Consider the following 14,326-nt stretch of genomic DNA (forward strand, 5'->3'; position numbering starts at 1 on the left):
CCTAAAAATGACCTTAACCTGTCTCTAATATAAACCCTAACACCAAGTCTTAACCCTCAGACAGCTCAAGAAAGTGTGAGCACCAGACAAAATGTCCTTCATTCCCACAATGTATTAATATTCACGCTGGTTTATATAATATCTTTCCACATGCCTGCCCTGAGCATGGTCATCCTAGCTCATTTTGAAAAATGAGACTAAAGGCCGACATCATATTAATAGTGTGAAGTTTAAATCCTGATCCAGCCTTCAGATCAGATCCAGACCAGGACTTAACTGAAACTGCACTGCAGAGAGGGAGAGAAAGGACTGAGGAGACTGTAAAATAGAGAATGAGGGAGATAGGTGGCTTTCCTGTCAGAAAGTTTGAATATATAAATTTAAGATTTGTTCTATATTTAATTAACTTACAAACACCTGTATGGCTGTTTCCACTGTGTAATTAGTGTGTCACTCAGTGGAAAAATCTACCTGATCTGCAGCTGGTGAAGAATACAAGAGCCTTTTAGCCCTTTGTTAGGAAAGGGTTTTGGTGTTACCACTGATATTTTCCTCAAGAGTTGGTACAAACTAAACCAAAGCTACAACATGCTGGTGAACACAAACATGACTCAAATGGGATCCTAATGTTGCACTGTGTTTGCTGGTGGATACAGAAATGTTTGTGGTGTTTCCAGCTTGCTCTTTAGAAGACACAGTTGGTTTTATCAATATGTTATGATAATCTTAAAACCCAGTTTTTTTCATGGGAGGCGTAATTTTTTTTTTTTTTGAGCTCATAAAGTAAATACCATACTATTTGAAGGTTAGAAGTCAAGAAAGTGAAGGTTTCATAGGTGTTTCAGTTTCTTATAGCAAAGTGCTGCTGATTTCAAAAAGAATGAAATATAAACTTGGCAAAATGTATACATGTGCATGTCTTTCTATTGGTTTGTGGTCAAATTTAATACCTCTGTAAAGTTAAGGGTAGAAGTACGTTTAAATTAGGGCCAAGGCAAGGCTTGGGGTTAGGAATTTAGTTGTGCTGGTTAAGGTTAGGCAAAGTGTGTGTGTGTGTGTGTGTGTATGAGCAATAGTCTTTTATCTGAGTGAAAAATGCATTTTAACTATGTACAGTAAGTGAGGGAACAAAAGCACAGCATAATTGTATGTCTGTGTGTGTGTGTGTGTGTGTGTGTGTGTGAGATTATCAGCATACCACCTTGTTACCCTTGGTGATGCCAGGCCTCTTTATCCTTGGATGGACTCTTCACACACACTCATACACACTCACACTCAGACCTACTGTGATTTCTCTTGGGAATGTTTGATTGGCCACTGCGAGCCCGCTGGGATGCTCGTTTCTCGTGGTGATAGTAACCAAGCGATAACACCAACCATCTGACCCCCTTAATGTCTTTGTGGGTGTGTGTGTGTGTGTTAATGTATGTGTGCATTGCCATCTGCGCTGCTGGCTCAGGGAAGAAGCGACACACTGAACAGTGATTAAAGCAGAGACAAAGAAAGAAAGAATGCAAAAAGAATAGGTTAGATTAAAATGTGTAGGTGACAACACTTGTAACTGATGGATTTTCAGACACAGTCAACCTAAGTTCCTCATGTCTTTTCCAGTCCCTTATATAACCAGGATATTTGTTCTCACAAGACTGTGAAGCCAGTCACGTAGTCAGCATATTAGTTTGTGTGTATTTGTGGGTTTGGTGGCTAGCTAGTGGTTAGGTGGCTTTTCAGTCACACAGTTAGCTAGTCAGTTCCTGTGTTTCTAGTTCAGAACAAGTTTGTCCATTGAAGAGTTCTGTTTGTCTCCATGTTGTCAGTTGTTTGTATTTTTCAGTGTTTTTGTATTTAATTATGTTTTTGCCAAATTGTGTGCTTGAATCACCACAGTAGTGCTTTTCTATTCATTCATGTTCTTTTAGACTTTTGAGTTTTCCTCTTATTTGCAAACAGGCAAGACAATACCTAACTAAAGTTATCAGCGTGCCAATCTTTAAAGCCATCCAGTCAATATTTTTTGTAGACTTAGTATAAATTAAGTCTGATTCCACCCGAACTGTGTTTTAAGTTATAATAATGCCATCAGAAAGATCAAGGGGCAAACAACCCCTTAAATTAGACTCAGTTTGCTTCAGCACAGCAGTCGCCCGTCCCCAGTCGACCCACATGACCCAGTAAGGCAATCTATATCAGGGAACATGTGAAGCTTCCCTCCACTCTCACCAAACCTCCAACAGAAGCTCCCATTGAGCTCCAGTTTGTGGCTAAAGCAGATGCCTTGCAGCTGCAGGCATTATGTTCCATTCCATTCCTGTTACCCTCCCGTTTCTCTTTTTCTTTGTGTGTATGTATATATATATATGTATATCACACTTCAGAATGAGATTTGATAATAATAATTGATTGTTTGTTTACCATGTAGCTTATGAGGGCAAAAGCTTGGTCCACCAATGTTAACTTATTATTATGAGATAAATTAATAATCATGTGTTGTAATTGTGACTTCTGTAATCCAAAATTATGATAAAACCTTGTTTTAAAGGAACAGAGCCATAAGATCTGGCTCTGTTCAAAATTCCTCATGTTTGTATTATAGCTGGCAGCTTTAATATTGTAAACTGTTTTTGCTGTCAGAACAAAGGAGGGCCTGAGTTTACATCACATAACAAGTAATTTATCTATGGCACAGAATTATGGATGCATGTTCAGTTAGCTGAAGCCACAGTGGCTAAAAATGATTTTCTCTTGCTCGTCATCACTCAGAATCAAATAGAGCTGATTTTAGAATTACACTAACTTAGATTCACTGTAGCGTATTACAAAATGAACTTCACCTAATCTGACAACATTATTTATCAACAGGGCTCATAACTGAAACACAATGCAAAAAAAAAGATAATAAAACAATAAACAACTGAACAGAAAATGGAAAATGATATCACTGGAAATACAGCAAAGTCAGAGAAAATGAACGAAATTAAGATGGCAGATGATGATAGCAGGTTGTGTTTATCAGTAAGCAGCAACAGGGACATCAAGTTTATCAGTTGTGTGTGTGTGTGTGTGTGTGTGTGTGTGTGTGTGTGTGTGTGTTCCTAGCTGGCTCTCGGAGCAGCAGCAGCTGAGCCATCGCCTGTGAGCTGCCGGCTGAGTTTTCAGCAACACACTGATAAAACCCTTCATCTGACTTCACCAAACCCAAAATCTGCAGATTACTGCCATCCTGGGGAACGACAAAAAACATACACCAACAAAAGAAATTAAACTCTTCAAATAGACAAGGTCTTGTTTAAACCAATACAGAAACAAGAATTTATTTATAGAAACAAGTGTGCATGAGAGAGTGTGTGTGGGGGGGGGTGTTTTTGTGTTTCCACTTTACAGAAAAATGCAACCTGACAAATTGAGAGATTATGAATGTACATCACAATCATGTCATACTCACATCATATTGTTTTCATTCACTGTTTATTTCTACTCACTTCTACTTTGCAAATTTTTTAGCTATTGCAATGAAAATATAAGTTAAAATCAACCCTTCCTTCAAACATTTCACATTAAAAGTCTGAATATCTGGACCCACTTGATGGCTCATCTGCCTCCACTTTTGTTTGTTTGCTTGTTTGTTTTGTTTTGCTTGTGAGACCCTGTGATACACACTCAAAAGTACTATAATATTTTCTTGTAGACCCTTTCCTCCTCATACTACAGTATATACTAATTGCATTGTCATTCTTGTCATTGCAAATTTTTTACTTGCTGACTTATAAGATATACAATCAATCTTGATCTTTTCCTTATTTGACCTTAGATATTGAACTAGAAGTAAACTGGAATGTATGTAGCTCAGATGTTGTATTTTGATTGATAGGTTTCATGCTCAAGACACTTGACTTTTGACCTTTTTCAATCTACGTCTAATGGCTTCTAGGGTTGGTCCCCTTGTGTGCTGATGATCCATCCAGCTGTTTGTCTGTAATCTAACCAACAAACACACACACGGAACCAAAAACATAACCTCCTTGGCAAAGGTAATAGTGATAAAAATAATAAGATGATAAATAATACAAAAGATTTCTTTGGTTGATTTACTGTATGAACATGCAGCTCCCCCTGCTTTCTTTCATCTTACAAGCCTGGGAAAGGAATAGTCTCCCTGAACTACTGCCAAGCTTTTAGTTTAAAACACCCTGCAGAAAATGTGAGTTGAGATAGTGGCTTAACAGTCATTAAAAAAAAAAAAGCTACTGTAAGTACAAGAGACTATAATTAATGAGTAAATAAAACCAGCAATTGTGCTAAAAAGCAAACCTGAGAGCAGCAGAGTGGTGAGCATGACATGGCATTCTGTTAATGAAATAAGTGAAAATTAGTTGTTGCTGTTCATTATACTGAGAGTATGAAGACAGCAGGCACACATAGAGGAAATGTTGTTGCCTTTAACAGCAAACCACATTAGTAACAAACTAAAACAGGAGCAGATCAGGAAACACTTGAAGCTTATTACTAAAATATGATCAAATATATTTGCTAAACAGAGACATTTTTAATAAAGGCTAATGTACACTAAGCATACTCCAAGTCAGAGCCTGCTTCTCACTGATGAGCCACTATTGAAGAATTTACAGTTTTGTGAGCAAGAGGTAGCCCTGCGATGGATTGGCGACCTGTCCAGGGTGTACCCCGCCTTCGCCCGATTGCTGGCTGGGATTGGCTCCGGCCCCCCCCGTGACCCCGCTCAGGGACCAAACGGTAGAAAATGAATGAATGAATGAATGAGCAAGAGGTAATATGCAAGTTTAATATAAAAACTTGGTTTATTGCCCTGTTATTATTATTATTATTGATAAAAATTCAGCAATATACATTTTTCAGCATCTGAGTGACTTGAATGTTTGGCTAATGAACATCATTTTAACATTTATTGTCTTTTGCAGAATATGTTTTTGAATTTATTTGGAAAATAATTTGCATCAACATTTTGATTTGTGATTAATGCAATATGTGTATTTAGATGGATATTTTCAACATATTCATTACAGATTTCCGATTTTTCATGTTGCAGACTGTTTCCGGCTGCAGATTCAGGAAGATATTTTCCACAGTGATTTAAAGTTTATTCAGATGTAGGGATGCAGTATATCTGTGCAGTGTATGTATATGTTTCTGAGTTGTGTTTGACTCACCACTATCTGGAAGTAGTCACTAGGGATGACTTCCTCTCCGTTCTTCATCCAGCGGACTGTCGGTGCAGGGTTTCCTGTCACGGCACACTCCAGCTCGATGTCAGTGGACTCGTAGGCATACGTGTTGGTCGGGTAGTTCAGGAACTGGGGAGGCACTGTAGAAAATACACAAAACAACACAACACATCAGCAGGAGGAACATTTGAACGCATCCCATTTCCTCCTCCTGGCTGGAGTGTCTCTGAGTCATACACAAATCAGCAGTAGTGTTGTTACTGTATTTGTTGTTCAGTGTCGTTCAGCGCCTTGACTCACTTTTCTTCAGGGCTCTGTGCTACATTAGTGAGGTTCTGTAATAGCCTCTGTTATTTTCAGACTAATAAACACAATTACAAACTGAGTCTGCAGTTTAGTGAAGGGCTATATTTCATTACCCTCCATGGATCATTACGTGTTCGTTTCCTCATGGTCAGCTCCAAATGCATTTGACATTGCCAGGTATATAACTGTGGGCTGTTGCTTATGCTGCACACAGAAAGTCTACTTTTAAATCATAGTTTGGTTTTGGTTGGTTCTCACGCACTAAGACATTAGGTCATGACATGGCAGATTATCAACATTTTTATTATGTTCCTTTTCTGTGAATAAAAAAAAAATAGATAACGAATGTTCATTTAATGTCTTTCTTCTCTACTTATATACATAATTAACAGAATAACTCTTTTCATCCTGACTAGTGTCTGCAGGTACTCCTCTTTAGGCTGCATAATCAGATAAGGCAGCCTTTTTGTAGCCTGAGAGGTGGAACCCAGAGCAAAAGAACTTCTTCAAAGAAATCAGGGCACCACTCATTACTACTTATTAAGCTCAGTGCTGTGAGCACATGGAGTCACCGGAAGGTGACTCAGATGAATGTAACCCTTTCATCAACTTGGATCTCCTCTCATTTGGACTATGATGGCCAAGTCCAGAGAGATGAGCATAAAATAATCTGAAACAATAAAGATAAGGAGGCCAAAGATGCCACGGTTTCACTGGTGAGTTCATGCCCTCGCAAGTGATAACCTATAGTCAGTTTTTGTGTTACAGCTCACAAGACAGACAAAGTTAGCAACCACCTGGTGGAAAAAGCGTAACCTCTAGCTGAGCTAGGTGTTTTCTCAGGAGCTGATAGGAGACCAAAAGCAAAGCAAAATGGAGCGTGAACAATGGACCTAGTCATCATGTGGACATGAACACAACTCCAAACAACTGTGTCTGCTGGATGTGTAGATAATCACAGCTGTCCAGTATACTGTACACAGTATAAAGTGAGCTGTTGTAGTTCAGACTTTAAGTTACATGACATTTAATCACAGCATGTTTTGGCATTTTTAAGCATATTTATTGTTAGCATGTTAACATTTTGTTAATGTGAAAAGCAGGATTTAGCCATTAGCATGTAGCTATCTGCCATTTGTGTTTTAGGCAGGCTTTAAAAATGTTTTATCATGGCATGCTGTATATACTGTATATTTACTGTATATGTATAAACTTAGAATTATAGTCATTATAGTGTTATGCTGTAAATTTTACATCCTAGATGAATCCATCAAAATGAAAGTCCCTGTATGCTCTGGAAAAAAACATAGTTCCAATGACATTATCTGGTGATTTTGGTCTTGCCGTCACATTAGGTTTTGCAGTGTGTTCTTTCAAGAAGAATAATCAGAATCGAATATCAATTTTCAAACTTTTATTATCATAACTAAACAGACCATCGAATAAAGCAATTTACAGAGCTCTGGGTTCCATCTCTATCTGAAGCCCTGACCTCAACAGCAAAACCGTTCAACTCGTCTTCAGGACGAGAAGGAACACTGTCCTCCTCCATTCAGTTGATTTTATACAATTTCAAATGTGCCCTTGTAGGCTGGTCCGGTCTTCTCGTGCTGTTTTATTGGTCCATCTATCCATCCGTCCTGCTCCTCCAGACAAATCACTGCTCCCAGAAACTAATAATCTGGCATGCAACCCCCTTTAAAACACAGATTTTTTATACTTCAAATTTTATACCAATATACAGACAACAGGTTAATTAGGGAACTGGGCCCAGCCAGGCTGTTTCCTCCTGTTTTCAGTCCTTCTTAATATTTTAAGAGACAAATATGAGACTGATACTGTCTGTCTCATATTTCTCTCAGCAAAAAAAAAAAACCAAAATGTTGAAAAACAGTTTGAAAACTGTCAAATTCAATCTTTTGACAGTTTGGATTCAGTCTAACCAGTAGTTTAAACTGCTGGGCTGACTTCCATGTCCTGTCCCACTGTTTTACTGTTTTGTCCAGTGTTTTATATTGCAATAAAATAAATAAATGGTCTGCATACTAGAGTATAACCAGCAGACAGGAACTGAAGAGTGAGGTGGCTGCCATGTTTCAGCTCTGTTGTCGCTGAATATTGCGTTTGAAAATGCTGCAGCAGCTCATGACTGTGAGACTAGAGATGAGGAGACAGAAGCCATTTTAAGCCTCAACAGAGACGAGGACAAAGCCTGAAGGGTCTCATGTAGCATCGAGCGCCACGACGTTGCTGTCAGCACTCCAAGACAGCAAACATTCTCCTTGTCAACAAACACATAGACATGCATACACACACACACACACACACTCAGGAATGGCCTGTAAATGTCAACAAACAGGCACACATATTCAAAATGCTGCAGCTTCTTGTTATATACAAATACACAAAACAGAGTACCTGGCCAAAGGTATGTGGACAAAAGCCTTATATGTGATTTGTGAACATAGAAAGAAAGAAAGAACAAAAAGGAAAGAGTAAGAAAAAATAGAAGGATTTAAAAACTAAAACAAAGTCATGTGCAGAGAGAATGGCAGGAAGTAAGTGAAACAGGAAGGGGATAAAAGAAAGCGCAACATAAGACAGGTGAAAAGAGGTGGATAAAAAAGATAGATGGGAATGAGAGCAATGGTTGAATAATGAGAAAGGTAAGAAATGAAAGAAGAAAAGAAAACAAGACATTAGTAGATGAGGTGAGTTGTGTGCATCTCGCATCGATACATCATTATCTGGAGGTGTAACTTTATCACTGCAGTAATGCTCTAATTAAGAGATAATGATTTCCTTTAAACTCTGAGCGGTTGCAGCTTCACCACCACAGCTACAACTACACACTGATACACAAAGAACACAGACTACTACATGTGTCCTGGAATTAGTCTGAGACACTAAAGACCAGAGGAAAACAGATCTAAGCCACCACATCTGAGCTGAAGCATGTTCAGCTGCAGCTCCTCTAATGTCCACTAGATGTTGCTGTGGTAAAACTTGGACTGTATTGAAGTGAATAGGAAAACCCTCAGCTTCTGCCAAAAAAAAATGCTAAGCCAAATTATCTAATCTAACACAATACATTACAGTCGGTACTACACTACCAGTCAAAGGCTTGGACACACTTCGCCATTGAACTGAACAGAAAACGTGTGTCCAAACTTTTGAGTGGTCTATCTAGTGGTATGGTCGCTCTCATAGTCTTCCGTTCTCACAAATCAGTGACCTTTATTATTTTTTAGCAACTGTCAGAAGTCAGTGAAACTGGCTTTACTGTGTCACTACCTTTTCACAAAATGTAGCTAAAGAGTTTAAAATAAAATGTAATTCTTACGTTTAAGTTTTCAGAGATCTTTCTGGAGCTGTCCATCTGTGAAAATGATGCCTCTTGTGCACTGTACAATCAATAATTCTAACAACCTAACAATGTAAAATAATTCTTACATGTCTATCTGAAATGGTGTAAAGCTGATCTGCAATGAGCCTCACTGTTCTTTGTATGGATGTTAATATTGTATTATGGAAAACTGACCCAGTCACATCTGCGGACATCTTGTCAGACAGACACTGTGGCCTCTTGTACATTCTTTGTTACCATAATTCATAGGTTTGTCATCAGAGCATGGTTTGGTTACTGCCAATTTTGTTTATTGGTTTATTTGGTTCAGTCGAGTTTGCGTATTGTCACTATTGTTCATATTGTCAATTTCCAGTGTGAATGCACTACAGTAGAAGTAGAGATTTAGCAGATATGATAACTGTCCCAGATTTATCCTGGTACCATCAGTAGTTCACTGATTTTCATTAAATTTGAAAATAATTGTTCCTCACTTCTTGATTAGGTATCTTCCGAGGCTCTTATGTCTGCTCTGAGGAGTGAGGAAGCTGCTGGAGGAGCCATGAGTGAGGATACATGAGAGCATCCTTTGCAGAAGTCTTTTATGGACCGATACACATTTAACAGAAATCAGTAGACACTTCAGATGAAGGATCAAAGAAAAGGACATCTCATGTCTCTAAAACATGTTTCCTCAATTCATCTCTCCTCACATTTTCTCTTTGTATAGTATCTTTTACTTGCATTTTATGTAGGTGGGTGCATTTTATGAGGAAAACATGGACCCATGTAGGAGACTTGGGAAGCAGCTGTCATATATACAGTAGATCGACAGAGACCACCTTAGGAGGAAACACAGGAGACCGCTGTTCATTTCCAGAAATTTTGTGTTATCCATGACCGCTCCACCTTTAGTGTTTGTTATTGCAACCATGACCACGAAAGATATTTTAACCCAACCCACAATCTTTTTCTAAATCTAACCAAGTAGTTTTTGTGCCTAATTTGTGACAGTTCCATAATCGAAAACATGTGCTTATAATTGTCTAGTGCACTTGCCAGAAGAATGGTTATTTGGAGCGTACTGTCTGATTGTTACCATGATGGCAACGGTGTGGTAAGTGTACTGCAGGAGGGTCCTATGGGTCATATTCTAACCAACGTACAAACCATATGTATTGTCATTTAAGTTGCAGGACTTATTGAATTTTAAGGGTCTATGAAAATATGTGCCAATTAAATGCTAAAGCAAGCCTGGATTAATACACTATAAAGTAAAAACAGATTTGGAGGACTACTTAGATTATGTTCTTGGGAATACTTTTGGCTAAAGTTTGTACAATGTGTCATCTGAATGCATCTGAAGGCAGAAACATTCACAACCACTGAATAAATAACAGCTCTCATTTTCTTTTACTGGAAAGATTTCATGGTGTTTCATTCATATGTAGACAGAAAGTGACAGAAGCCATTCTATGAGGAATGAAAATGATGAGCTTGCTCAGACTTGGTGTTCCATGATTTTAATGGATGAATACACTTTTCTTTGACGTCCGATTCTGTTTATCTGTGGCCTTGTTAAGTGACAAACACTGATCATCTACTACCATTACAGAGATCATCTCTAATCTGATAAATCTTTTTTTTTTCTGTTGTTACAAGATGCAGCATTTATACTTTATGACAGTGTAAAAGCCATTTTGCAGTCTGAAACATTTTCTCAAGATTTAGAATAAATTACAAAAGCTTTCGTTTCTTCCTCTTCAGCAGTTTCTCTCATTACATTGGAAGACGACTTGTTGGCCAACTGATTTGCCTTTGTTGTGTTTGGGGAATTCCCTGAGCATCCATTGATTTTTTTTTTTCTGCAAACTCAACACTGATTACCTGGTCATCTGAGGAGATGTTTACAAAAGCATTTGTTTTTTCCAGGTGAATTCTTTGTGATACAGAAGACAACAGGCTGGGCACCCTGTTAATACAAACAGCTGAGAGGGACCATTGATATGGTAATTTGACACATCAACAACCAGCTGACCTCATCTGGACAAAACAAGACTGACTACTATACATCACCTGGATACAACTGCTCTCACCTGAATTTCCAACAAATATTATTTTTACAATGTTCAGTCAAATATTTTAAAAGTTTCTGCAATCGGATCAGCCAAAGACAAATGTGAAACAATAAGGAAACGTGCAGTTGTGACCTCTCTTTCTCTCTCTCACACACACTCATACACACATAGTATCGGTGATGTTGCCTCTATAGCTGCACCATAATAACTTCCACTTAGCATTCAAATGGAAATAAGCTCCATCATTCATTTCAATGAACATCTGCTGGGTGGGTATATGTGTGTGAGAGAGAGAGAGATGATAGTACTCAGTGAAGGACATTCACACTCATACACACAGCTTTAGATACACACACCTACAAACACTCAGTCAAAATTAAATTCTTTGTGTGAACAGAAACTCGATAGCAACCTCTCTCAATCTGCACTTAACCACCAATCATTTGTCATTAAGTACATCTGTGGAGACTCACAACACACACACACACACACACACACACGCACACATTCATAGATCTTATCATTCACTCTGTGGACATGATGCCTGAAATAGTTCAGGTTGTAAAGCCACTGTCATTGAAGAGTGATGGGCTAACTGCTGTTAGCTGAGCTCCAGAGAAATCACTGTTCAGCCAAAACACTAAACAACTGTGTAGCAGTTTGCTGCTAAAATACATTTAGCAACTTATTTTGCAAACTATTTTTGTCCACTGAAATCACACTTTTGATATACAGTATATGTACCGTGCTTTACATAATGTTCTTCTCACAAAAAATAATTGCCTCCTTGGTAAAAGGTGACTGCAAAAATATATATAATTTTGTCTTATTTGTTTTGGGGGCATCTAAGTGCTTATAAGGGTCTGTAGGGTTACTCCAGTGATTTAGTATTACACATCTCTGGGATGCTCACAAAAGACATTAAAATATGATGAAAACTGAAGTAAAAGCCAAAGTCTATATTTGTAATCAAGTTCCAAGAACACTTGATCCAACTACGTAATATCAAATATTAATAAATATTGAATCCATAAATAAATACATATTTTATGTACACTATAGCTAAATGTTCAAACTGAGACTTTGCTAAGGTACAGTATGAGCCAATAAATGGAAGAGGTTTTTCTCAAGCCAGTTCTCAAAGTTAATGGCCCAGTGAGCAAGTCCAGGAGACCTGTTTGCCATTTACTGTTGTATCTAACACAGCTCCACATGTGATAAATGACATTGCAAATGAGTGTATCCCATTACATCTCACTAACTTAAGCATAAAAGATTTTACTTGTTGAAAAGTAATACAAAATGATTAGTTAAATATAATTACAGTATCAAAATGTAAATTACTTATTTATTCTGATTACAAATAGCTGTATTTCAAACAGAGGCTTCCATGTCTCAGTAGAGCTAGAGGGAAGAAATCTGAAGTATTGCCGAAGTCAAATGCTAAGAGTGACAGATGCTGATCTTTTTCTCTGTGCAGTTTACATGAATGCTGATCTCTGACACAACCACTGAGTGAGTACAAAACAAATCTGACTGGAAACTGATCTGCAAATCAAAATCTGGCCGGAATGTGTTTTACAGAGAGGAAATACACTGAAGGACAACTGTGGAAATTAACGGCATTTGAAACCATTAATACACAAGGCAAGGATTATACAGTTTAATAGTATTTTGCAACACTTGTTGGGTTTAAATTGTTCAAACTCACATTCTTCCAGTTAGCCATCAGTGCCTTGCTCAAGGTGTCTGAAGCAGAACACAGCAGTGCCCATGGCAAAACAGAAAAATGCAATTCTAACATTTTTTTGTTAAATATCTAACATGAGCCAATAAGGGTTTACTCTTTAAGTCCTTCTCTTCTCATCGTCCGCTGACCCAGTGCTGACAAAATTAAAGTGAAATGATCTTTAACCACAAATAGAGCAGAAAGAAGAGTGATTATAGCAACGCTGATGGTCAAAACACCCTAAAAACAACCTAAAAAAAGAGCATCCTACATAAAATGTAAAAATGTGAACAAGCCTTTACTTACCTCAGCTACAGAGAGAGCTAGGCTTTGATTAAAATTATATTAGAGATTTTGCAAGCTAGTATTTCTTATTTCCTATTTTATGTAGGTTTTATCATATTTTAATAAGGAGTATTCCTGTTTGCTGATCTAAGCATGCCCTAGTTTGTATTTGATACTGTTACTGTAGCTCCTCCATGTTTACGTCTTCATTAATTCCATCAGTACAACAGAATTATATCATACACTTCACTGTCATTCATTGCTTTTCACACAAATACTGTTTACATTCACTAATTGAGTCAGATTGCTTCTAGAAGTTGCTGTTTTTTTTTTATCTTTATTGAGCTGTTGTCAGTAAAACTCAGCATTTTGAGAGACACTGAGGCAAAAGCAGAAACAGATTCAAAGTAGCAGCAAGTGGCAGAAGAACGAGTGAGAACGATGGTGAGAAATGTAGTCAACTGACATTACAGGGTGTAAACTGCCATTTGTAAATTATGCCGCTGAAGAAGCTAGACCGTGTTAAGACTGCAGATGAGGTGGGTTCTGTATATACTGGTGCAGCAGGTGATGGTGTGTGCTCAGTCTTTCAGTTATCTAGCTCAGCTCGCCTTCAGGGACATTCTTAATCAACCAAACAAGACTCTAGGTGACCAGGATACCTTGCCTTCATTATCATCAGAACTTTGTTTGGGCTATTCTCTGGGTCTCTCTTATTTTTAAACTACATTTGCACCAGCATTACTGTTGATAGAACTAAAATTACCACTTCGAGGTTGCATGCCTCTGCCAGCCAGTCAAATTCATGGGAATGGGACAAGGTGTCCCTAAGAACAGGGCTAGACGGACAGACAACCTGAAAACACAAGGCCTCCGGCCATGACTGTCGCCACTGCAGAGGCATTAAAACGCCTGACTGATTGCTCTCTTCTGTCTGAGCACAGAATTCAACAAGAGCTGTGCTTTTTTGGGGATTTCCTCCTCAGCTTCAGCTCCCAGCAGGAAGACAGACTTCTAAGTGGTTGCCTTGGCATCAGTTTAATGGTGGTCACAGTGACAGTGGTCACTGTGGCGGTATGACACAGCTGATATTTACAGTGTATTATTAGCCTGGCTGTAGCTGTCCGACAGGCCTGACCCAAATCATGTCAGATCAGTACAGTCGTGTGCCTGCTGAGAGATGTATCCAGGCCGAAATCACCTGTCAGTCCCAGCTGGAGCTGTCTGTCATGATGAACAAATAAAGCTGACATCAAGGTAATTGCTACTGACAAACAGGCAGGAAAGAGAAGGGAGGATGCTGAAAAACTGACATCATCACGAGGAATAAACTAACAGAGCAAGCAGTGCAAGGTTAAAGGTCAACAAACAGCTGAGTGTGGCT

At 38.4% G+C, this 14,326-nt stretch overlaps 1 protein-coding gene across 1 annotated transcript in view; it reads right to left on the reverse strand.

Moving 5' to 3' along the window:
- The window catches only part of dcc (DCC netrin 1 receptor), a 270,121-nt gene that overhangs the window by 150,009 nt on the left and 105,786 nt on the right, over window positions 1-14,326 (reverse strand). The window contains exons 6-7 of the mRNA XM_020601173.1: window positions 5,184-5,338; window positions 3,117-3,220 (exon numbers count right to left, since the gene is read on the reverse strand). Of these exons, the coding sequence (XP_020456829.1) occupies window positions 3,117-3,220; window positions 5,184-5,338 (259 nt within the window). The remainder of the gene's footprint in view (window positions 1-3,116; window positions 3,221-5,183; window positions 5,339-14,326) is intronic.

Source organism: Monopterus albus, unplaced genomic scaffold (genome assembly GCF_001952655.1).
Source record: "Monopterus albus unplaced genomic scaffold, M_albus_1.0 scaffold50.1, whole genome shotgun sequence".
Taxonomy (NCBI): Eukaryota; Metazoa; Chordata; class Actinopteri; order Synbranchiformes; family Synbranchidae; genus Monopterus; species Monopterus albus.